Below are 24,271 nucleotides of genomic sequence, written 5' to 3'. Positions count from 1 at the left end.
AGGATCCCTGGGACCATGGAGCCGTGCTTGTACTGAGATCAAGGGGTGGCAGGCAGCGTATTGTTTCTTCCTTGATTCGTTTGTACCCAGTTTGTTGTGTGTGTGTGCATGCGCATCTCACCCTTGTTGCGATCCCCCCCCCCACATTCGCATGTGTATTGCTCCCATTATCTTTTCCTGTGTTTGTCTTTATAAATAAAATCCTTCCTTGCCAGAATGTGTTTGGAGTCCTTTACTTTTGAGACCTTTCAAATCTGTCTCACAACAGCAAGATAAATGGAGTTCAATGATTTATTGCATTTCACTAGAATTAAGCATATAATGATTATTATTAAGTTACACATAAATTCAAGGTCATATCACATCACATTTCAAGTTATAAGATTCAGTGGCATGCTAAGACTTGTAAAATTCTTAAGTGTTTGCTATAAAGTCATCTTTTTATAAATTTATCTTACTCTAGCTATGTGAGGATTTATATACCTTAAAGTATTACTTGATTAGTTTGGTTTTAATAAAAATAATTCTCTACTCAATAGTGACAGAAAGGTTAATCTAAATCAATTATGGCAGCAATATTTATCTGGATCAAGCAGGGCAGCAAGTTTAAAAAGGTTTGATGGCATCAGGAAAACTAACCAGGACTAATAATATGACTAGTAATAATAAATTATCTGGTTGAGAGTACTCACAGTTGGTAGTGAGAGTTGGGCTAACCCCAACCCGTTAGATAGGATGCAAACCACAAAACGAATACATTATGTTTAAAGCCTGACAGAAGTGAACAGGAATTCCTTTTTGTTTGGTAGCATTATCACTAATGAGAGGATCTAGCTCAGAACTATCAGCGCTACCGAAACAGTGGAAGTTTTATGAGGGATTTTCAAAACTGAGGGCTTCTGATGGAGAAACAGGTTTAAGTTCATCAGCATTTATTACAAAAAAAAAGGGAATTTTGTTACATAGCGAACTATTATCTGGAATGGATGGAAGCAGATTCATTGGGAAATTAGATTAACACTTGGAATATCTGCTGGGATATGAGGAAAGAGCTCAGATGGACAGCTACACTGATAGCTCTTTCAAAGAGTCTACACAGGCACAAGTTGTTACATGGCCTCCCTCTGAGCTGGAGTTAAAATGTCTGGGTGAAGTGACATAGCTGCAGATTAACCTATTTCCTATTCCTAGCTGTCCTGAAATGGTGAAGGCATTTCTACAATGGGGAGTGATAGGGAATTCTAGGATATTGACCCAGCACTGATTAAGGGAATGTGAACATGTCTGAACCTGCACAGTGTATGATTTGGAAGGGCTCTTGGAAGTTATGATACAATTACTGATTACAATGCTGCTTTTGTCCTCAGGATGTCTCAAAGTATGACAACCAACATGTACTTCTGAAGTAGTCATTTCTATACGCATTAGGTTTCTACAAAAAGAATGAGATAAATGACAGAATAGGATGCTGCCTATGGTCGAGGAGCAAATATTGGCAAAGACACTTGAACAGTCTTATCTAGAAGAAATGGCATTGCGTCAAACTGCGAGGATAGACAAGGGCTATGAAAGGTGGTACTTTGACATCCTTGGTACTGCTCTGAGGTGCTGATGCTGATTATGACTATGAGCACTAATCCTTAGACTGGTGCTTGGAGATATTCTTCTTACTCGAGGCATACGTAACTACCATTGAGTTATGTCCAATGCATACACGAGGTTCAATTCAGTATATACAGATTTGATAGCATTTCAACAGGGTTTAGAGATCATCCCTGCCTGCCCAAAGAGCTCCTTCAACTTGACCTGCTGGCAGCAGCATTCTAAATCAACTCTGAGAACTAATGACAACTGACAGCTTGCAACGTTAGCATGGAACAAGAGTCACATATACACCTGATTAGATAACCAAAGCAGATTTCCTTTGTTAAAGGACTTTATGGAACTGTGGAATGATACAGCATGAAACATTCACCCCTTGAATCTGTGCAGTCTTTTTGGAAGAGCTATCTAAATGGTCCCATTCCTTTGCTTTTCTCCCTACTTCTTTTCCCTACTAGTGAATCCACTGTGTGGTTTCCAAAGAAACCACATTTCCAGATGTTTTGAAGAGTTCAAAATCTTAAAACTTGAATTCAGGGTAACTATTGCAGAAGAGTTACTAAAAACGTACATCAATTTTCAGGTAAGTTGAATGCACAAATCTTGGAAACATCAACGTGGAATGAAAGAGAGGTGACTCAGGATTAGATCAGCTGAATATTCTTTTACTTTACCTCTGTAACTGACCTTCTCCACTTTTATGCTGTGGTTGGTAGTGACCAGACTGCTGGCACTAAGTGAGAAAGGGGTAAATATTCAAGCATAAGCACTCAATAGAAGGTTGTGTTCAAAGTGAGCAGGAGTCAGAGATCAGATTCCAATAGTAGAAACACATCGCACAATGCATGCACTCCTAGAATGCAGTGCAAGACTTAAATTCTAATAATGGAAATAAAGTGGAAGATTTATTGAATTCAACAGTCACTGTGCATGCAGATCCTTAAAAAGTGCTATATAATCTATCTAATCTAAAGTTCTTTGCATTCCATGAAGGAATTATTTTGAAGTTTTATCTGATAGGTGGAAAAATGTGCACAGTTGCATGTTCAGTTTTGCAAAAAGTAATGCTGTCTGGGAAGACTCCTTGACAACACAAAGTTCAAAAAAAAGCTCAGCACCATTCACAATTTACTCTGAAATTAAGTGTAACAAAACTGTTTTAATACATTTATTGTTAAAAATATCTATAAGACAGTAGTTAAATCCCTTACTCTATCCTTCAACAGTTTTGAACAAAAGTTTTACATAGATTTAGACAGTATGAACACAACGATAAAAATCTTCCCAAATTACAACTCAATTTCATCTCTTGCCGATGGTGCACTGTTGGAGTGCGATGATCACACAGATCTTTGATGATGTACTGGACAATCAGGAGTTGAGGGAGAGCACTGATTTTTGTAGGAACACGATGTGAATTTTATTTTGAGGTCTTCACAGGGCCGGGTGACAGGGAGCCATTTGTAATGCAGTGACTGAGTGGGAGGATCCATTTCCCAGCTGTAATTATTTACTAAGTATCCAACAGCTGTCTTCAAAAAGAAACAAAGAGAACTTCAGAAATTCAGAACAGGAAAAAAAATTACAACTTAAAACAAAATGTGCAGGCCTGGATTTAAGCAATCCTAGAGACTCAGCCTGCTCCCCATTCCACGTGAAGGTAAATTCACTCAATAGCTGGGCTTACGACAGGACCGTGCTATTGTAATTTATATTCAATGCTGATGTACGTGTGCAAGATAAAATCTCCAGCTTCTCTTTCATCCTCCCCTCCATCCCCTTTCCCAATCTCCCTCTTCTAAGCCCACCTTACCCCTACCCACTCCCATTTCCCCGTCCCCTCAGCTTCCAGGTTTGATTGCCCCCTCATTCCATTCCACCTTTTCTAGTACCTTCTACCCTTTACTGTGTCCTACTAACATCCTATTTCCCTCATCGCTGGTTTCTATTTCCACTCTGCCTTCCCCAATCTACTCCACCTACCCTCCCTCCCTCTCATCACCACCATGCCCTATACTCAAGTGTCAAAAGTCCCCCTTCATTCATTGTCCAATTAAACAATTTTGACTCCATGTTGATGTCAGAGGAGATTGATGTTGATATATTAATGTCATAGCACCTGCAGCTGTCACACACTAGATGTCACTTCTTGAAAAAAAGCAGATGCTAAATTATCTTAAAATGGTTGTAGTTTTTGAACTTTGACTACAGCCTACAACTGTTTAACCATAAAAATCACCCATATGGTTCATAAATATCCATTAGGGAAAGAAATCTATTGTCCATATATGAATTCCCATAGACAACAGCCCTTAACTGTGCCTATTCAATTGTATTCAGGAGGACTGAAAAATAAATGCCAATAATGACCATGTTCTGACAATGAATATTAAAAAACATACTTCCAATATGGTCTCAATTTTTTTTTATCTCCCTGCACTGAAATCTTTGCTGGAGTCTAGCCAAGACAATGGCTACTTTTTATTGCTCACTCCAAACTGCTGTGGAGATTATGGCAGAAAATAGAGCAAGAACCTGAAAACTGAAAAGTCACCTTTCATTCTACTCTATTATTATGAACACTTATTTGAGCTCCTCGCCCACTACTCCAGAAAATGGGCAGTATTTCCCTAGATATAGGTAGGGTAATAATCTGTTGGTGGACATGCATTAGGAAAATGTGAAATTGCTCCAGCCCCATTCCAAGATCACTACAATTTTTTTTAATGGAGTTCCTCCTTGTATTGGAAGTTCTTGAGGCATTAAAGATGGATTCAAAGGCTGGGGAAGAAATAAGTACATTATAAGTAACAAGGACTCTGTTAAAATCTGCAACAACAAGTTACAAGGATTATCAACTCTTGTCCCCAATGTCTGTGCATTTATCTCAATTCCGTACAGCCATAACAATATTATTTGACAACAAAGAGCTTCCTGCCTTTGGGACTGATCGGGAGAGTGTGGTACGCATTGGCCTGTGTAGGTACTCTTATGGTATTCCATCTAACACAAATCATGCACGATGTAGCAAATCTCAGTGCACAAAAGTTTAGTTAGTTTGTCAAAATTTCCTTTCACTTCCTTGAGAGAACAAACTAAAATAATGCACTTTTGCAGACTGGAGTCATGAGAAAAGGCAAGCAAAAAAATTTACAAGAGAAAGAAGAGAAAGCATTAAGTTAGGTTAAAAAAAACATCCAGGGGAATACTGGTCCTTTTGGGACAAAGCTCTGTGCAAACTGGCTGCCGCATTTCCTGCATTACCACAATGGCACTATGTTTATGATGCTACTCAGAGAGAAATACTTAGGAAAATCTAAAGTCATGAAAGACATTATACTTGACCTTCCATTCTTCCTGTAATTTGGGATTACTGTTTAAAGTTAGTTATATACCATTCATTCAGTATTTGGAGCCAGTGAGCAGAGAAACTTTTATCACTTCAGGAGAGAAATCTGGGTAAAATTCTATTTTGAGCAGATGGCACAAACTTTGAGTCACTGCTTCTGTTTTTGAAGTGAAGTTCATGAACACAACCAAATTAATATTCATGAACCCATGAGGACTAACTCTGGTATGTCAGTGTGGTTGGCACATTGCCGTTTTAATAAATCTGCTGCAGTTTGTATGTACATGTGGTATTCTCAAATGGGATAGCCAATGTGCCACATTGATTTATTGATTTTTAATTTTGTGAAATTTCTGACCAAATTACCTCAGTAATTGGTGCTGATCAATCACTATTTTAAGGGCTTGATTTAATATCTCATTCAAAAAGAAACATCCCTAATACATTGCCATCTCAACACTGCAGAGATGTTAGTCTCAATTATTTGGTTACGTCCCAGAAGTGGAGCCTGATGCCATGCCTTTATCTTAGTTGGGAGATAAAGGCATGGCATCAGGCTCCACTTCTGGGACTTGAGCCACAACTGACAGTACAATTCCATTTCCCAGATGCAATACAGCTGATTAATCCTCTGGCCATGACCCAGGGATATTGATTTAGAAAAGTGCTAACCTACTAAAAATAACTCCACAGTATCCTCGCAATGACAAAATGTATACTGGTTGCGTTTTATTTAAGGAATTGCTCTTTTAAACTCAAGTATAAACTTTCAGGCAGAGAAGATTTGCAAAATAGCATAATAAGTAGGCAGAACAATGAAATTTAAAGTAACATGCTGTGTGGAGGAATCATTGAATCTAAAATTGTTTACCCTTTAATTAAAAATGGGCAGTGACAAGTAACTTAAGGTACACTCAGAGCACTGCAAATAAGGGAAACCAAAATGAAGGAGTCATTCATTTCAACTAAGTTCATCCAACCAATCATTTACATTCTCCACTCCTTGCTGCCTCTTTGCCATCGCCCCTCCCATAAGATTCAGATGAAGTTTATTTTAAACATTTTATTGTAATATTCCTTTCAGTTGTCTCAACTTATTCACTCATATATCCTGTGAAAGCTTGAAGTATCCTTGCTGATGCCAGTTAGATTGTGGTGCTTTGACTATGCCGCATTTCAAATACTAATTTATAGTTACTGGCCACAGAGTATAATTAACATCTTGTCTTAGTCTATGCTGTAGCTATTCTACTTCACTTCAGATATCTTCTAAGCTCTAACTATATTTATACCATCCATAGTTTACTTAGAACATCTGCTTTTCTTTCTATCACTCTGCCCTTCCATGTTGAATTTCATCTGTCACACAACTGTCTATTAACATATTTGGCAAATGCTTTTTGAAAGTTTTTGGCTACTTTCTCCTTTTCAACATCTACATTCCACTCTGCTCCAGTTCTTCTAGTATCATTGGTGGCTGCTAGATCTTTGGGTAGTTAACACTTTGACTTCCAAATCTTAAATGTTGAATAGGAAAGCCATCCCAGCACCAGTCCCTAGGGCAATTAATTCAGTATTTGCTCTCCTTATTCCTTTGCACTAGAGTCCAGAAACTGCACAAGTCAATTTAAAGACAGCTGTTTGTTCAGGTCCCAGTCCACATTAACCAGTCTTATTTAAAATGCAGCCAAGTATTAATGGGCTTTCACTACCATCTTTATATGTTATAAAGAGAGGCTAGACAGTTTGGGCCTATATTCTGTGCCCCTGAGAAATTGGGAAAAATAATCCACAAGCTCTTTCCAAATTGGCCAGTGTGTATTTCCCCCCTCTTCCTGAAGTCTGGTAATAGCAGAGATTTCTATCTAAAGGATAACACGACTACTGGACCTAATGTTCTGCTGTCTATTTTGGTACATCCAAATTAAACTAGATGTTAAAAGTGGTTCACTTTAGTGAAATGAATGAGACTATAATCCTTTGCAGGTAACAAATTAAATGCAACAGATATACGAAGATCTGAGGATATAGATACTTAAACAGCGAAGAGTTACAACTCTAGTTGATTGGACAGGGTAATTAGATACAAAATTGAGTAAGTTTTCAATTTAAATAAAACGCAGGTAGGTTCTGCAATGAGTAGGAGATTTTTAGTGTCAAATCTGTGTTGGCAGTGAAGACCAAAACTTACTCTACGTTTGTAGAGTCTGAGAATGAGCAAGATTAAATAACAATTTAATGAGGATTGAGGGTCGCAGAGAGGCTTGCAAGTTTTGGAGGGCAAACCGAGAGTTTAAGAACAGGTCAGTCAGATGGTTGAAGGAGGAAATGGAACTTGGGGAAAGTTGACAACTGGCAATGGAAATTTTGTGTGCTGTGTATAAGTATCAACATAGACACGATGGGATCAATGATTTGTTTAAATTTCCTGTAGAATTACATGGAAATTATCAATTCCCAAGTTTTAAGAGTTTCTGAATCATGTGAATACCTGCCAAGCAATAATAAAGCCCTCTGAGCATATCATCAACATCTTTAGTGATAGCAGGAAGATACTGCATTTAAATTGGGATATTACAGAATGATAGAGGACTTTAGGGTGTCTCTGGAGGATGGTATCAATTCAGATAGGGGCCACGCATTATGTTAAGGCTTGTATTCAATGGTCATCACTCATATAACATGACAAAATCTTGCATGGAAAATTATATATCCCAATACTTCTATAGCTCTCTGTATGACATCCACAAATAATAAGCAGACTAGAGATCGTGTAAGAAAAAGTTCACCCAACTGCCCTTGTGTAAATCATTAAGTGAAATAGTCACTGCTTTGATGTTAAAATGAAAGCAGACATCACTTCCTTCAGATGCGGGCCTAACTAAGACACTGCAACCCAATGGCATGAACGTTGAATTCTCCAATTTTAGGTAACCTGCTCTTCCCTCTATCCCTTCTTTCCCCCTCTCTCCTCCTGATCTACCCAGTTCCTCCCACACTCATCCCATCACCCCCACCCATCCCCCTGTTTCTTTCCCCTCCTCCATCTGCCTACACATTCCTCCCACTGGGTCCTCTCCCTCTGTTCCCATCTGCCCACCTCACATCCCTTCTTTAGCGCCATGCTCCACCCTCCTTTCCTGTTAGACTCCATCATCTGCAGTCCTTTGTTGCCTCCACCTATCGCCTCCCAGCCTCTGTCGCTATTTCCACTCTTCCCTCCTCCATCTGCCTATCACCCCTCCTCACCTGGATCCACCTATCGCCTGTCAGCTCTTGCTCCACCCCTTCCCCTCACCTGTTTATACTGGCTATTTCCCCTCTATCTTTCAGTCCTGATGAAGGGTCTTGACTTGAAATGTCAGCTATCCATGTTCCTCCACAGATGCTGCCTGACACATTGAGTTCCTCCAGCAGTTTGTTTTTTGCATTAAACAAAAGAGCCTGTTAAAGTGATCAGGAATGCGAATCACACATCAGGAACTAAAAGTAGGCTACAAACGTAATCATAGCCGACTTTAATTTGTGCATAGAATGGGCTAATAAAATTAGTAATCAAACTGTGGAGGAAGAATGCCTGCAGTGTACATGATATTCTGGATGAATCTATCAAGGAACCAACTGGAGAGAAGGCCAGCCGAGACTGTATTGTGGAATAAAAAAGGATTAGTTTGCAATCTTGTCATGCGAGGCCCCTTGGGGGGGAGCAACCATAATCTGGTAGAGCTCTCCATTAAGATGCAAAGTGACATGGATAATTCTGAGACTAGGAACTAGAAACTAAAGAAAGGAACCTACAATGGTATGCAGCAAGAGCTGACTAATACAGAGACTGGGGAATATTACATGGGGTTGAAGGTAGATTGGCAATGGCAAACATTTAAGCAGCACCTTAATGAAAGGCAACAATTCTTCATTCCTGCCTGGCACAAAAATAAAACGGGAAGGGTGGCTCAACTATGGTTAACAACAGAAATTAGGGATAGTATTAGACTCAAGGAGGAGACATTTAATTGTCCTGAGAAAGCAGCAAACCCTGAGGATCAGGAACTGTTATCAGGGTTAATTAAGACAGGGAAATTAGGGAGAGAAATGGCAGACCAATTGAACAAATACTTCTGGGTCTGTCTTCAGAAAAGAGAATAAATAACCTCCCAGAGATGTTGGGGAACCCAGGGCCCAGTGAGAGGGAGGAACTGAAGGAAATCAGTACTAGGTGTTAGGGTAGCTTGATAAATCCACAGGAGCTGGTAGTCTGCATCCTAGAATACTTTAAGAAAGTAGCTCTAGAAATAGTGGATGCATCAATGGTCATCCAGCATCCTTTGGTTTCTGGATTGTAGGGTAGAAAATGTAACCCCATATTTAAAAAATGAAGGAGAGAAAACAGGGAACTTAAGGCTGATCAGTCTGACGTCCATAGTGGGAAAATGCTTCTGTTTATTATCAAAGATATAATAGTAAAGTAACTGGAAAACAGTGATGGGAACAGTCAAAGTCTGTATGGATTTATGAAAGAGAAATCATGCTCAACAAATAATTGGAATTTTTGGAACATGTAACCAGTAGAGAGAATGGGGGAGAACCAGTGGATGTGATATATTTGGACTTTCAGCAAGGTCCCACATAAAAGATTAGTGTGCAATATTAAAGTACATGAAATTGGGGGAAATATACTGACAAGGATAGAGAACTAGTTGGCAGACAAGAAACAAATCAAAAATAAACTGGTCTAAAGGAAGGCAGGGAGTGACTAGTGAGGGACTGCAGGTTTCAGTGCTTGGACCGCAGTTGTTCACAATATATATTAACAACTTAGATAAAAAATAACATCTTCATTCTGACGGCCTCCGGACAGGTTGAGTGAGTGGGCATATGCATGGCAGGTGTAGCATTATGTGGATAAATGCTGAGATCATATCATTAAATGTATTCACGATGGAGTTACAGTACATGTAAAGAGTTCAAGGGATATGGGGAGAAAGGAGGAACAGAGTTCTTATTGATTGGCCGACTCCTACTTTCTATGTATTCAGCCAGTCAAGTCTGTTCTGCCATTCAATGAGATCATGGCTGGCAGAGAGAGGATATTATAAAGGCAGGCTATCATGAAATTCACCACCTCCTTCACCAAAAAATGCAACAGTTTCTGGCCTTCTGACGAAAAGAGTTTGAAGATTAAAATCATAATCTATCTGGTAGCAGTAATCCCTGCCCTTCTGTGCACTTCAGACACATGGACCACCTACAGCAGGCACCACACATACTGTCTCTGCAAAATCCTCCAGGTTTACTGGCAGGATAAGGTGACCAACATCAGAGCCTTCTCCCAGACAACATTCCCAGTGTGGAAGATCCAATTACACTCAGCCAACTCTAATGGGTGGGCCACATTGTTACATGCCTGACCAGACAACAGGCATTCTACTCGGAGTTCATCACTGCAAGAGATTACCAGGAAGGCAGGAAAAATTTAACATTTTCAACAATCTGTGGGACTCACTGGCCCATGACTGCTTAAAATGGAAAAGTGCCATCCAGGATGACGCTGAGAATTTCAAGTCTCTTCATAAGGAGCAAACGGAAGGCTAATCCAAATAGCAGAAGATATGCACCTCCACGTACTTCCCACCCACTTACCTCATCAGTTCTGAGAAAGGATCTCTGACCTGAAACATTGATTTTGTTTCTCTTACCACAGATAGAGCATGACCTGCCAAGCATTTCCAGAATTTTCTCTTTGTGCCTCAATGTGCACTTCACGGCAGTGTTTGCAGATCCTGCATTGGAATCTTTAGACACCACAGAAATGGAGTGGAAGCAAATCATCCTTAACCCTGAGGAACTGCCTAAGGAGGGAGAGGCCGGTGGACAGAGGACATTGGTGAGAGGTTAAGGCGGCTTTTGGGCGATAGGATAGGGTATTAAAAGGAATCACCTTGAGCAGTGTTAAGGATGACTCACTGGTTAAAATATTGTGCTTACCTCTTACAGTGAGCACATCTGTATGGACGCGAGTTTCCAATAATAAACAATGGCAATCATAATGACATGAAAAAACATTTTAATTCCAGTCAATTGGTCTTGTGTGGCTGCTGTGCAGAATCTGAAGATTCAACACTTTCTCCTGCCATTAACATTAACCAAGGGTAATTTACAGAAGCCAATTAACCAACCAGCATGGATTTGGGATGTGGGAGGAAACAGGAGCATCTGAGGGAAACCTACACGGTCACAGGTAGAATATGCAAACTTCTCCAAATCCAGGCCACTGGAGTTGTGAGGCTGCAGCACTACCCACTGTGCATTGTTCTTTAGAGTTATACAAGATGGAAATGAGTCATTCGGCCCACTGAATCCATGCCAGCCATCAAACACTTATTTACACCAATCCTAGACTAATCCCAATTTATTCTCCACTCATTCCCATCAACCTTCCCCCAGATTCTACTGATCACCTACACACTAGGGGCAATTTACAGCGGTCAATTAACCTACCAACCCACACTGCTTTGGGATGTGTGAGGAAATGAGAGCACCCAGCAAAACCCAAGCAGTCAGAGGGAGAACATGCAAACCCCCCACACACTACGCCAAAAGGTCAGGTTTGAACTCTAGTCTCTAGAACAATAAAGGCAGACAAAAAATAAACAATTAAAATGTCAGCACTGAATGAAACACGATGATGCTGGAGGAACTCAGGATGCCAGGCAACATCCGTGGAGAAAAGCAGGCGGACAAAAGAGGGGAGGTGGGCTGGGCACAAGGTGGGGATAGATAGATGCAGGTAAGAGACAGTGATAGGCAGGTGCGGGGGAGGAGGGGAGAGCAGACCCACCGGGCGATGGGTCAAAGGTAAGAAGAGAAAAAAAAAACAGAAAAAAAAGAGGCTAGGAAAGGGAAGAGAAGAAGCATGGTTTGGGGGGGGGGGGGGGTGGGGTGCGGTTTGTGGGGAAGGGGGTGGGGATTACCTAAAGTGGGAGAATAAAGTGGGAAAAGGCATGAATATTGAATTCTCCCACTTTAAGTAATCCCCACCCCCCTTCCCCACAACCCCCCCCCACCATGCTTCTTTTCTTAGCCTTTCTTTCCTCTCTTTTTCCTCTTCTTACCTTTGACCCATCCCCCGGTGGATCTCCTCTCCCCTCCTCCCCCACACCTGCCTATCACTATCTCTTACCTGCATCTACCTATCGCCACCCTGTACCCACCCCGCCTTCCCCCTTTTGTCCACCTATCACTGCTCTGCTTTTCCCTCCTATATATTGGGCTTCCCCTTTTCCTATATTCAGTCCTGAAGAAGGGTCCTGACCCGAAACATTGACTACCTGCTTTTCTCTATGGATGCTACCTGGCCTGCTGAGTTCCTCCAGCATCATTGTGTTTCATCTAGATTCCAGCATCTGCAGTGTTTCCCTAAAATGTCAGCACTGTTTAAGAATGGGTCAGCTTCCTCAGACATTGTTACCTCTTGGCTTGCTTCTACTTGAGAAAGCTTAATGAACATTTAAGTTTGTGAGGAATAGGGGAACATAAAATAAATATCTGGAGGATATATCTTTGGATACTAAGCTTGCATTTCAAACTGTAGAACATATGAAAGACATAGTCTATTGCATTAAGGCTCTTTCAGTACTTCACAACGAAGAGAGAACTGGTGAGTAAAAACATATGTTTCCACTCAAAATAAATGGAGTGCTTCTGGGGGTAAATCAGGCAACTTTGAAAATTATGTCAATACAAATCAATAGTCACTATAACTCCTTGGCCAGTATAAGTAACTGATTGTAATGTGGTACAAACTGCATTATGGAAACAGTAAAAGACTGATTTTGAGGTCTGCACAAAATTTCATACATATTCTTCAAAGAATGCCTAATCATAGATTAAAAGGCAATTCACCATTCTTAAAATATTTTGTTTTGCACACTTCGAAAATAGCAGAAGTACCTTTTGCAGTCAAATGCTGGTATTCATCACATCAGTCTAAAACATTACATACTACTTCCATGTACAATTTCTGTCATGCACTTAAACAATAACTATTTGTATATAGCAAGATCCTGCATTTTTATATTGTCAGTGAAGGCTGGGCAGGGAGGTTATTGGTTGACAGTGAAATGTTAGCTAGACACCAAGAGAACTCCCTCCTCCTCTTCCTGGAATTTTTAATAACCATAGGAAGACACAAAAAGAATTCCAGTTTATGGAACTTCATCTGAAGGAGTGTAGTGCAAACAATGAAGTATTCTTTAATGATTGGAGCATAACCTAAATCACGAGTGGTCCTATAGTGGGACATGAACCCATGGCTGTTAATTCAACAGCAAGTGCGCGACTAACCAAACCAAGACGTACTTAAGAAACCTTTGAGAAGAACTTAGAATAGTGAGATTTTGTAGTTTGCTGACCATCTTGCATCCTCCTTACAACAAATGAAAAGTATGGTATGTGGGAAGATTCATGAGTGCATTTTTCCTCACAGTTTACTGCAGTTTATATAATCTGAATACCTTTAGTATCAAGTTGTTCAAGCCAATACCAATGCAGTTTCTAGAGCCATTTCCAAAGCAGCACAAGAGTGTTTCTTGGCCAGCGTTTCTGCAAAATAAGATTACAATTATTAACTCTGTGTTTTAGTAAAACTTAATTTCACTTTCAACTTTAGCTTGCCAAACCATTAGTACAGTTTGGGAGTACTCAAGAATAAAAGTTAATCTCCTGTTCCAAGAAACCGTGGGAAAGATCACAGGAAATTTAAAATGGAAATGGGGGTGGGAGTGCAAATAAAATGGATAATCAACCAATACTGGAAGTATGAGATTGGTGCTGATGAATGCAGGATGTCAAGTGATAAAACCTTGCACAATACACTAAATCACAGATGGAAAGAATATTTCAGCATTGCGAATCACTTAACTCTCAGAACAGATCATATATGATAATAATACGCTAAAAAGCCCTTGTGTTAATCTGGGAGTATTATTGACAGTGACAAATATGGACTCAAAAGTTTGGATAATAGATCTCTGAATTATTAACATCCACCAGTGATGGTGGGTGGTTGGCAAAGGTCTTCATCAGGGCTGAACTGGAAAAATTTAACTCCATCGTATTAGTCTTTATTACTATTTTAATTATTAGTACTTGTAGTAATATAGCACACGGCAAACATACAAATTAGGAGCAGGAGCAGGTCACTTGGCCATTCAAGCCTGCTTCATTTAAGAAGACTATGGCTGATTTCATTGCAATACCAACTCCAGTCTGCCTGTGCACTTCCCTTGACCTCAAGAAGCCTTAAGCACAAGTCAAACACTTTTAATGTTTTATCAGTGCTGTAAAGAAAGGAAATGCACATAATTTCCACACAACTTCCCAAAAACATCACTGATAAAGGTCTCAATCGTCTAATTTTTAGTGGCTGGTTGAGGGATAATAGCCAGATTTTCAAAATCATGGAGCGGCCCTTCTCATGCTCACCTGAGTGGGTGGGTGGTTTGAACATCTCCTTAGAGAGGCAACAATTCAGACTGCAGCACCCCTCTATTCTGCACTGCATGGTCACCTTAGAGTTTGTGCTCGAGTCTCTGGAGAACTCGAGAACTCACACTGGTCTCAAATGTACAAGATATTCCACGTTATTTTATGATTGTTTATTTTTAAACAAAGTAAATGTTGAACAATATTAATTAACCACCTACCAAAATTGGGAGTAAGAACAATTTCAAAAACAAAATTGTGGCTAATTTGCAGACAAGGACAAAATTGACAAAAATACTTATTTTTTATTAATTGTAATAAATTGCAAAAGATAGTAACTTCTTGGTGTTGGAGGGGAATCAAAGGTGAATTACATAAACATTTTTTATACTTTAAGAAAATTCATTTGAATCACACCACTAAATGTCTGGAGTGTTTTACCTTAGTAACTATTTTTTTGAACACTTATCTCTTGGTGCACAGCAGATCATTGTGCTAATGAAGGAATGTGACTGGTTTGGTTACAGAGTTCATGCTGAAGAATCAGGAAAGCTTGGGCTCTGGGATTGGTTGAGCAAATGGCAAGAGATTCTGGAGCAGCAGAAAGGAAGGCCAAAGAATCAAAGAGCAGGAGCAAGTCAGCTAATCAGGCCCATCACAATTTAATTTCTGATTTTTCTTTCCTTAATAATTAAATCAGTTTTAGTTGCATCCTTCATGAACTCAATCAGATTTTTTTTCCACAATTAATTAAATACTTTCAAAGGGTAATTAGCATTATAATATATGTAAATCTAAAGGTCCTCCCCAGTTTATGAGTGTCCCACTTATGTACAGCCCGTACATACGAATGGCAGACCGGCAGGGTGGAGCTACCGGTTGCTGTGGAGCTGCAGGGATCTCTTGTCACGTGGGATCTTGGCTCACGACAGCATTTCCGACTTGCTAAGTGTTTGGGTTACGAACAGTTCACAGGAATGGAACCTTGCCGTAACCTAGGGAGGATCTGAACATCAATCTGTGCTCACTAAGTTCCCACAAACAATTAAATAGGTAACCAAATATTGGTTTACGGATGAATATTGGTTATGCCATCGGACAGAATCCGTCACTCCTCTTCAAATAAAGCAATGGGCTCATTTACATCTGAGAAGACAGACAGGACCTCTGTCCAACATGTCATTGCAGATGATATGAAGATTGGTGGTACTGAGGATAGCGTAGAAGACTGGCAAAGGATACAGCGGGATATAGATCAATTGCAGATATGGGCAGCAAAATGGCAGATGGAGTTCAATCTGGCCAAATGTAAAGCGTTGCACCTTGGGAGATCAAATGTAAATCTAATGGCAAGACTCTTAACAGTGTTGATGAGCAGAGGGATCTTGGGGTCCAAGTTCATAGCTCCCTGAAAGTGGCTGCACAGGTTGATAGGGTAGTAACAAAGGCATATGGCATGCTTGCCTTCATTAGTTGAGGCATTGAGTTCAAGAGTCAGGAAGCTATGCTGCAGCTTTATAAAACTTTAGTTAGGCCGCATCTGGAGTACTGCATTCAGTTCTGGTTGCCCCATTATAGGAAGGATGTCGAGGCTTTGGAGAGGGTGCAGAAGAGGTTTACCAAGATGCTGCCTGGATTAGAGGGCATGTGCTATGAGGATAGGTTGAACAAAATGGGTTGTTTTCTCTGGAGTGGCGGAGGCTGAGGGGAGATCTGAGAGGAGGTTAGTAAGATTTTGAGAGGCATGGATAGAATAGACAGGCAGGTGTCTAAGGTGAGAGGGGGAAAGTTCAAAGGAGGTGTGCGGGGCAAGTTTTTTTTACTCAGAGAGTGGTGGGTGCCTGGAATGCGCTGCCTGGGGTGGTAGTGGAGGCAAATACGATAGAGGCTTTCAAGAAGCTCTTAGATAGGCATGAATGTGAGGAAAATAGTAGGATATTGGGCATTTTATTACTCATGTAATTGGTTCGGCACAACATTGTGGGCCAAAGGGCCCGTTACTGTGCTGTACTGTACTGTTCTATGTTCTATCTCCACACAGAGAAGATTAGTGCTCACACAGCAAGATGGAAGGTGACACAAGGGACTGCAGATGCATGATTCTGGAGCAACAAACGATCTGCCGGAGGAACTCAATGGGTCAAGCAGCATCTGTGGGAGCAGATGGAAGGTGACAATCACATGCTTTCTTACATAGCAATGAGTTCTACGCACTGCTCCTCTCCCACTCCATTTCATCAGTTTGGAAGATGAATGCTTTATAACAGCAAAGCCACAACATGCAGAGGAAATTAAGGGGCTAGAATTGGAATTGGAATTGAAGCAGGGAAAGGTTAAATATGTCTGCACATATCCCCGCCAGCTGATCAGCACAAATTGAAATTGGAATTCAACCAGGCCAACCTCAAGAGTGTGTTACCAAAGTACTACCAGCACATCTCCTGTCCCACCAGGGCCCCTACCACCCTTGACCATTGATATACAACCAAAGGTGCCTTTCGAGCCACCCCTCGCCCTCACTTTGGTAAATTGGACCACCAGGCTGTGCTCCTCCTCCCTGCATACAAACAGAAACTGAAACGGGAGGATCCAGTACAGAGAGTCATGCAGTGCTGGTCTGAGGAAACAGATGAGTTTCTATGCGACTGCTTTGAGTCAATGGACTGGACCATTTTCAAAGACTCAGCTGCCAGCCTAGATGAGTATATCACCACCATCACAGACTTCATCAACAAGTGTGTTGAGGACTGTGTACCAAAGAGGAGAATACGGGTGTTCCCAGAACGGAAACCATGATTGAATCGGGAGATCCACTCCTTACTGAAGTCGAGGACTGCTGCACACAAATCTGGTGATCCTGACCTGTACAAGAAATTGAGATATGACCTCCAGAAAGCTAATCAGGAATGCCAAGAGACAATACCGGTTCAAAATAGAGTCCCAGACCAGCCGTCAGTTATGGCAGGGCTTACACGCTATAATGGGCTACAAAATGAAGTCGAGCTGCATAGTCAACAACAGCACATCCCTTCCTGGTGATCTTAATGCATTCTATGTGCGTTTTGAACAGAAGGGAAGTGGATTGTCACCACCCACCCTGACAGCCTCCGATGCAACTGAACTCATGGTCACCATCGAGGACGTAAGATCAGTCTTCCGGAGGGTGAACTCGAGGAAAGCACCTGACTCAGATGGTGTCCTTGGCCGTGTGCTCAAATCTTGTGCTGATCAGCTGGCAGGGGTATTTGCGGACATACTTAACCTCTCCCTGCTTCAATCTCAGATTCCCACCTGTTTTAAGAAGACCACTATCATCCCGGTACTGAAGAAAAACAAGGTAACATGCCTTAATGACTATCGACCGGTGGCTCTGGCATCCACCATCATGAAGTACTTTGAGAGGCTGGTCATGGCACACATCAACTCCAGCCTCCCAGACAACCTCGACCCACTGCAATTCACCTAATGCTGTAACAGGTCTACAGTGGATGCCATCTCCCTGGCCCTACACTCAGCTCTGGAGCATCTGGACAGGAAAGACACCTATGTTAGACTATTGTTTAGTGACTACAGCTCTGCCTTCAATATGATAATTCCAAGCAAACTCATCACCAAACTACGAGACCTGGGACTCAGCACCTCCCTCTGTAACTGGATCCTTGACATTCTGACCAACAGACCGCAATCAGTAAGGATAGACAGCAACACCTCCAGCACGATTATTCTCAACACCAATGCCCCAACAAGGCTGCTTCCTCAGCCCTCTACTCTACTCCCTACATACTCATGACTGCGTGTCCAGATTCTGCTCTAACTCCATCTACAAGTTTGCAGATGATACCACCTAGTAGGCCGTATCTCAAATAATGGAGTACAGGAAGAAGACAGAGAGCTTAGTGATATGGTGTCATGGTAACAACCTTTCCCTCTATGTCAGCAAAACAAAAGAGCTGGTCACTGACTTCAGGAAAGGGGGCAGTGTACATGCATCTGTCTACATCAACGGTACTGAGGTCGAGAGGGTTGAGAGCTTCAAGTTCCTGGGAGTGAACATCACCAATAGCCTGTCCTGGTCCAACCACATAGATGCCACAACCAAGAAAGCTCACCAGTTCCTCTACTTCCTCAGGAGGCTAAAGAAATTTGGCATGTCCCCCTTGACACTCACCAATTTTTACCGATGCACCATAGAAAGCATCCTATCTGGATGCATCACGGCTTGGTATGGCAACTGCTGTGCCCAAGACTGCAAGAAACTGCAGAGAGTTGTGGACATAGCCCAGTGTGTCACAGAAACCAGCCTCCCCTCCATGGACTCTGTCTATGCCTCTTGCTGCCTTGGAAGCAGCCAGCATAAAATCAAAGACCCCACCCACCCAGGTCATTCTCTCTTCTCTCCTCTCCCATCAGGTAGAAGATACAGGAGCTTGAGGGCACATTCCACCAGGCTCAAGGACAGTTTCTATCCCACTGTGATACGACTATTGAATGGCTCCCTTACACGATGAGAGGGACTCTTGACCTCACAATCTACCTTGTTATGACCATGCACCTTATTGTCTACCTGCAATGCACTTCCCTGTAGCTGTGACACTTTACTCTGTATTCTGTTATTACCTGTACTACCTCAATGCACTCTGTACTAACTCAATGTATCTGCACTGTGTAATGAATTGATCTGTATGAACAGTATGCAAGACAATTTTTTCACTGTACCTCGGTACAAGTGACAATAATACACCAATACCAATAAATACGTGCTAATTGCATCCAATAGCAAAAAACCTGCAGATGCTGGGAATCTGAAATAAAAAGAGAAAATGCTGGAAATGTTAAGTGGGTCAGTGTGGAGAGTTAGAGAGAATAGTTTCATCAGAACAAGCATTTCAAATTGCATCCTGCTATCTGCAATTTCTCACTGTTCTGCAAGGAGGAAGTGAATGATTAATCAACAACCTACTCCAGTACAATGCGATTAAGCCTTAAGACTATCCATTCTGAAAGTCGAATGATAAATGATAGGGTTGCTACTGTTTTGTATCACTTACAAGTAAAAGATCAGTCATTTAGCCATTTTCAGCAATTGCTACTTCCAATTGCCACTCATTTGCTGCAAATATAAGTGATTCAATAAACACCATCATGACAGTTAATAGGGAATATGTGTCAAACCCCAGGGAAAATTTTGTTCACATTTTTGGCAATGGCTTCTTTGCCATTAACCAAAAAAAACTTTTATAACCCTCACTTCCAAACAGTGCTCTGATTACCAATATTTCCAAACAAACCAGGACAGAGCTAGCAATAACATGAATATTTTGGTAAACTAATATTGTTTTGACATATAAAAGTAATTTGAAACTGTACAAACTGCACAAATTACAGCATGATGCCCAGAACAGGAGTTCCTGCATTGAAAATACCTGGAAATAGATTGTACACTCTAATGTGTTAGGGACTTGAACCAACCATAAAACTCATCTACTAATATTGGGGGGGGGGGGGGGGGGGGGGGGGAGTGGGTGAAAGCAAGAAATACAGGGCAGGAGCCGAAGCAGCAGCAGAGAACAAGAGAGGTTTAGTGTGGTACATAAACACTAACCAAGGGGAAGATGTCAATTTTTGTGTGTAAATTCCATGCAATATGTGCATGATTCTAAATAAAATGTCTCTTATTGGGCACAATTTATACGTTTAAAGTGCATGGTGGATCACAACATTTCATTTTAGGTTAGTCCCAAGTTACCAATGCAACATTGTAAGGATAAGCAAACCAGTGTCAATGTCCTCTCCCAAGCCAACATCACCTAGATTGAGGCCCTAGTTACTCTCAACTGGCTGTTGGCTAAGTTGGGCAGACCACATCATTCACACGCCTATCTCTAGACTCCAAAACAGACAATCTATTCTGAGCACTGTTGTGGGAGCAGATTACTGGGCAGACAATGAAACAGATTCAAGGATATGCTCAAAGATTCTTCGATGAATTGCAATTTCCCCACTGACTCCTGGAAACTTTTGACCCACAACTACTCAAAATGGAACACTTGGGATGGCATTGAGAACTCAAGGCCCTGCATCGGATGGACACAAGTGAGGGGAAGAGTGCACCATCTCATAGCTACCCAGGTGTCAGCCCCATTCGACACCACCTTCTGTGGAAGTGTCTGCAGTTTCTTCATTAGCCACCTCAGAGCCCATAAAACTAGAATGGAAGCAAGTCATCTTCAATCCTGAGTGACTGCCAGCATAAACAGCAATTAGTTTATACATTACGATCATTAGTCACTCACCACCGAGAAGGTGTGAGAGAGTCATGGAGGAAATTAAAATTGCAGCAGGGTTGTGCCAGGTACGGGCTTCACTGACAAGCAAAAGTTAGGGTTGTGCTAATGGAATTCAGTCCAAGATACCACATTAACCTACAACTACACATTGCTGTCCAGAGAGGGAGAGATATACCACTGGGGCAAAAATAGAATTTTATCACCAAAGATTTTTTCTAAAATTATTTAAACTCTTTGTGCATTCTTCCAATTATTAATTCAGTCCTTTGAATTATTTGCTCAGTAATAGATGATTCATTGATCTCTTAGATTTATCATAAAAATTCAACAGGCTCACCAGTATGCTTCAAGGGAAAAAGTTGTTCCTACTTGATTGACCTGTAATGCCTCCTATTTCACACTAATGCAGAGGATTCTTAGCTGCACTCAGAAGTGGGCTACCAAGCCACTCAACTGTATCAACCACTACAAGGAGTTTACAATAATTGAAGTATGGCTTTACCATCATCTACTTAAGGTAACCAGGAATGGGCAAGAAATGCCAGTTTAACCTCAACACCCATATCATTAGAATGTTAAGTACATAATTTAAGTTGACCTTCCAATGTAGTACCTCTTTATGAGATACCATTATTTAGCTGAGACTTTAGACCAATACTCCATCTGCTCATTCAATAGACATCAGTGATCTCATGCTAGAAGTGGAAGGAGTGGTGGTTCTCCACACTGTTCCTGGCCACTACTCATCCCTCAACCAACATCTAGAAAGTGGATTGATTGGTCATCACCTCTCTGCCATTTGTAGGACCTTGTTATGTGGAAATTGGCTGTCAGTATTTTCTATGTTACACAAGTGATTACAAACTCAAGGTTAGTGAAAAGTCCTCTTTCATTCATCAGGATGAATTATGGATCAGGATTAGCTTTGTCCTAAATCATCAGATTCACACTTTCTGATACTTTAATAAGCTCTCCATATGACAGTACCATGCAGCCAGATAAATTTAACCACATTCGTGGATCAAGACCTGGTGCAGGCCCCTATCGACATTTAAAAATCCATAATTCAAACAATTTCTAGATTTCCCAAAATACTGTACCACCATTAAACTGCTTTAGAAGAGGAGCCACTGTTATAGTATAAAATGCACAACAGTCCAGTGGGCAGCAGTGGTTGGGGAGTGGGTGAAGGTTGCCGAGTGAAAACAGCAATGTAGATACATGTTCAAGTCACCAGTTGAGGGTTAAATATTGGCCAGGACACAAGAAGAACAGCTTCCGTACTCTTCAACTGATCAGAAATGCAGCATGTTCTGCTTCACTGCAGTCCAATGTAACAGAATGGCAAAACACAACTTTCTTAGGAGGTTAAGGAGGTTAAGGAGGTTCAGCTTGTCACCAAACACTCTAACAACTTCTACAGATGCACTGCTGAAAGTATCCTGACTGGCTGCATCATGGTCTGGTACAGTGATTTGAATGCACAGGGATGCAAGAAGCTGCAGAGAGTAGTGGACTCTGTCCAATACATCACGGGCACAACCACCCGGGCCATGCCATTTTTTCACAACTACCATTGGGCAGGAGGTACAGAAGCCTGAAGTCCCACACCACCAGGTTCAAGAACAGCTACTTCCCTTTTACCATTTGGTTCCTGAACCAACTATCAAAACCCTAATCACTACAGCTTAGCAACACTATTACTGCTTTGCACTAAAATGGATGTTTTTTTGTTCTAATTGTGTTCTTTTTTGTTACAATTGTGTATAATTTATGTTTATGTTTTTCTTGTGAGTGCTGCTGTGCCTGTGATGCTGCTGCAGATAAGTTTTCCATTGCATTTGTACATACATGTACTTGTGCATATGACAATAAACTTGACTTTGATTTTGAAATAACACTTCTCCACCCTGTATCCTCTATATCTCTCCATCACTTCTAATACAGAGTTAATTGTCATTTGCTGCAGGGTGCCAGATCCTGTGTTAGACTAGTGCAAGTACTCTGACTCTCAGTCCACCCAGGTCTCTCCTCCAAATCTCTTTCTCCTAGCAAAACCAGATGGAACCTGAAAGACTTCCATGCTCATTACAGTCTCTCCAACAGTAATGTGCTGTTACGTCACCAGTATTCAAACAATAAAATACAGACTCTTTTCCTTGCAGAATTCCTTGCTGTATCTATTGCTGTTGATTTAGAAAGGAACTCTTCTCATGAATTAAATAATGATGGAAAGCTTTATCAGCATAGCACACTGCTCTATCCTCCCAGGAAGCTATGACTCACATCTGAGTCATACTTAGTCAAGCTGCAACCTTCAACTTCCTGTGCAAAGCATCTGTTCGACCTAACCAAAAGATTAGAGAAGCTTTACTGTAAATCAGGGATGAGCAGAATTAATTGATGCTGTGCACTTAAAAAGTAGAATGCCTCTTGATCCCTGATTATTCACCAATACAATGATCAAATACTATCTATCATCTTTGTGCATAAAAGGCAGTTTTCCCTAAAATATGGCACATAAAATAATGTCGTAAGTTAATAAACCTGATTTCCTTTAAAAAAAACTGATAACTTATGTCCTGCAAGACCAGAAATGGGGTTTGACGCTGTTACTAACTCAAATGTAAGAATGATACAAATAGTTTCTCTTGAATAAAAAGAAAATGCTAGAAATACAAGTCAGGTAGCAACTGTGGAGAGGGAGAGGGAGAGGGAGAGGGTCAACCACCTAAACAGTAGGTAGATACCTTGTCACAAATTTCAGTTGTTCAATGGCTGTGATAGCTCGGAAGAGTGGAGAGATTAATAACACAAGTAGTAATGTGCAAGGCAGATGGCAGGAATGAAAAAAAAAGTTTAAAAGAGTGGTAAATGGGAGCAGAAGAAACATAAACAGCATCACCAGGGAGACTTGGAGGTGCAGGTACACAGCTCCTTGAAATTGGGACACAGGTAGACAGGGTGGCGAAGGCAGCATTTGGCACATTTGCCTTCATCCATCAGAATATTGAGCATAGGAGTTGGGACATCATGTTACAGCTGTACAAGACATTGGTGAGGCCACATTTCGAGTACTGCATACAGTTCCGGTTGCCCTGCTATAAGAAGTATGTTATTAAATTGGAAAGGGTGCAAAAAAGATTTACGAGGATGTTACCAGGACTAGAGGGCTTAAGTTATAAGGAGAGGCTGGATAGACTGGGACCTTTTTTTCCACTGGAGCAAAGGAGGCTGAGGGGTGACCTTACAGAGGTTTATAAAATCATGAGGGGCATACCGTAGATAAGGTGAATAGCCAAAGTCTTTTCTCCAAGACAGGGGATTCCAAAGCTAGAGGGCATAGGTTTAAATTGAGAGGGGAAAGATTTAAAAAGGGACCTGAGGGGCAACTTTTTCCAGAGGGTGGTGACTATATGTGAACAGCAAGCAGGTGGTAAAAGTTGAAGTGAATCCAATTAGAGAACAAGAAAATATTCTATGTATAGTGAAGGTGGGCATGGCTGAAATAATGAGTATTTTATATCAGCCTTTATCAAGGAAGAGGATA

The 24,271-nt window shown here is 41.1% G+C and overlaps 1 protein-coding gene across 6 annotated transcripts in view; it reads right to left on the bottom strand.

Annotated features, from left to right (window-relative positions):
* Positions 1 to 278: 278 nt before the first annotated feature.
* LOC127572970 (uncharacterized) overlaps positions 279 to 24,271 on the bottom strand; it is a 95,487-nt gene continuing 71,494 nt past the window's right edge. For 5 of the 6 annotated variants that reach the window (XM_052020703.1, XM_052020704.1, XM_052020705.1 and 2 more), the window contains 2 exons: positions 13,465 to 13,552; positions 293 to 3,134 (listed from right to left, as the gene is read on the bottom strand). In XM_052020703.1, the coding sequence (XP_051876663.1) occupies positions 2,943 to 3,134; positions 13,465 to 13,552 (280 nt within the window). In that variant the 3' untranslated portion in view covers positions 293 to 2,942. Of the gene's footprint in view, positions 3,135 to 13,464; positions 13,553 to 24,271 lie in introns of all 6 variants that reach the window. The other variant, XM_052020708.1, reaches the window with a different exon arrangement.

The sequence above is a fragment of the Pristis pectinata genome, chromosome 7 (genome assembly GCF_009764475.1).
Source record: "Pristis pectinata isolate sPriPec2 chromosome 7, sPriPec2.1.pri, whole genome shotgun sequence".
Taxonomy (NCBI): domain Eukaryota; kingdom Metazoa; phylum Chordata; class Chondrichthyes; order Rhinopristiformes; family Pristidae; genus Pristis; species Pristis pectinata.
This window is presented reverse-complemented; position numbering and strand designations above follow the sequence as displayed.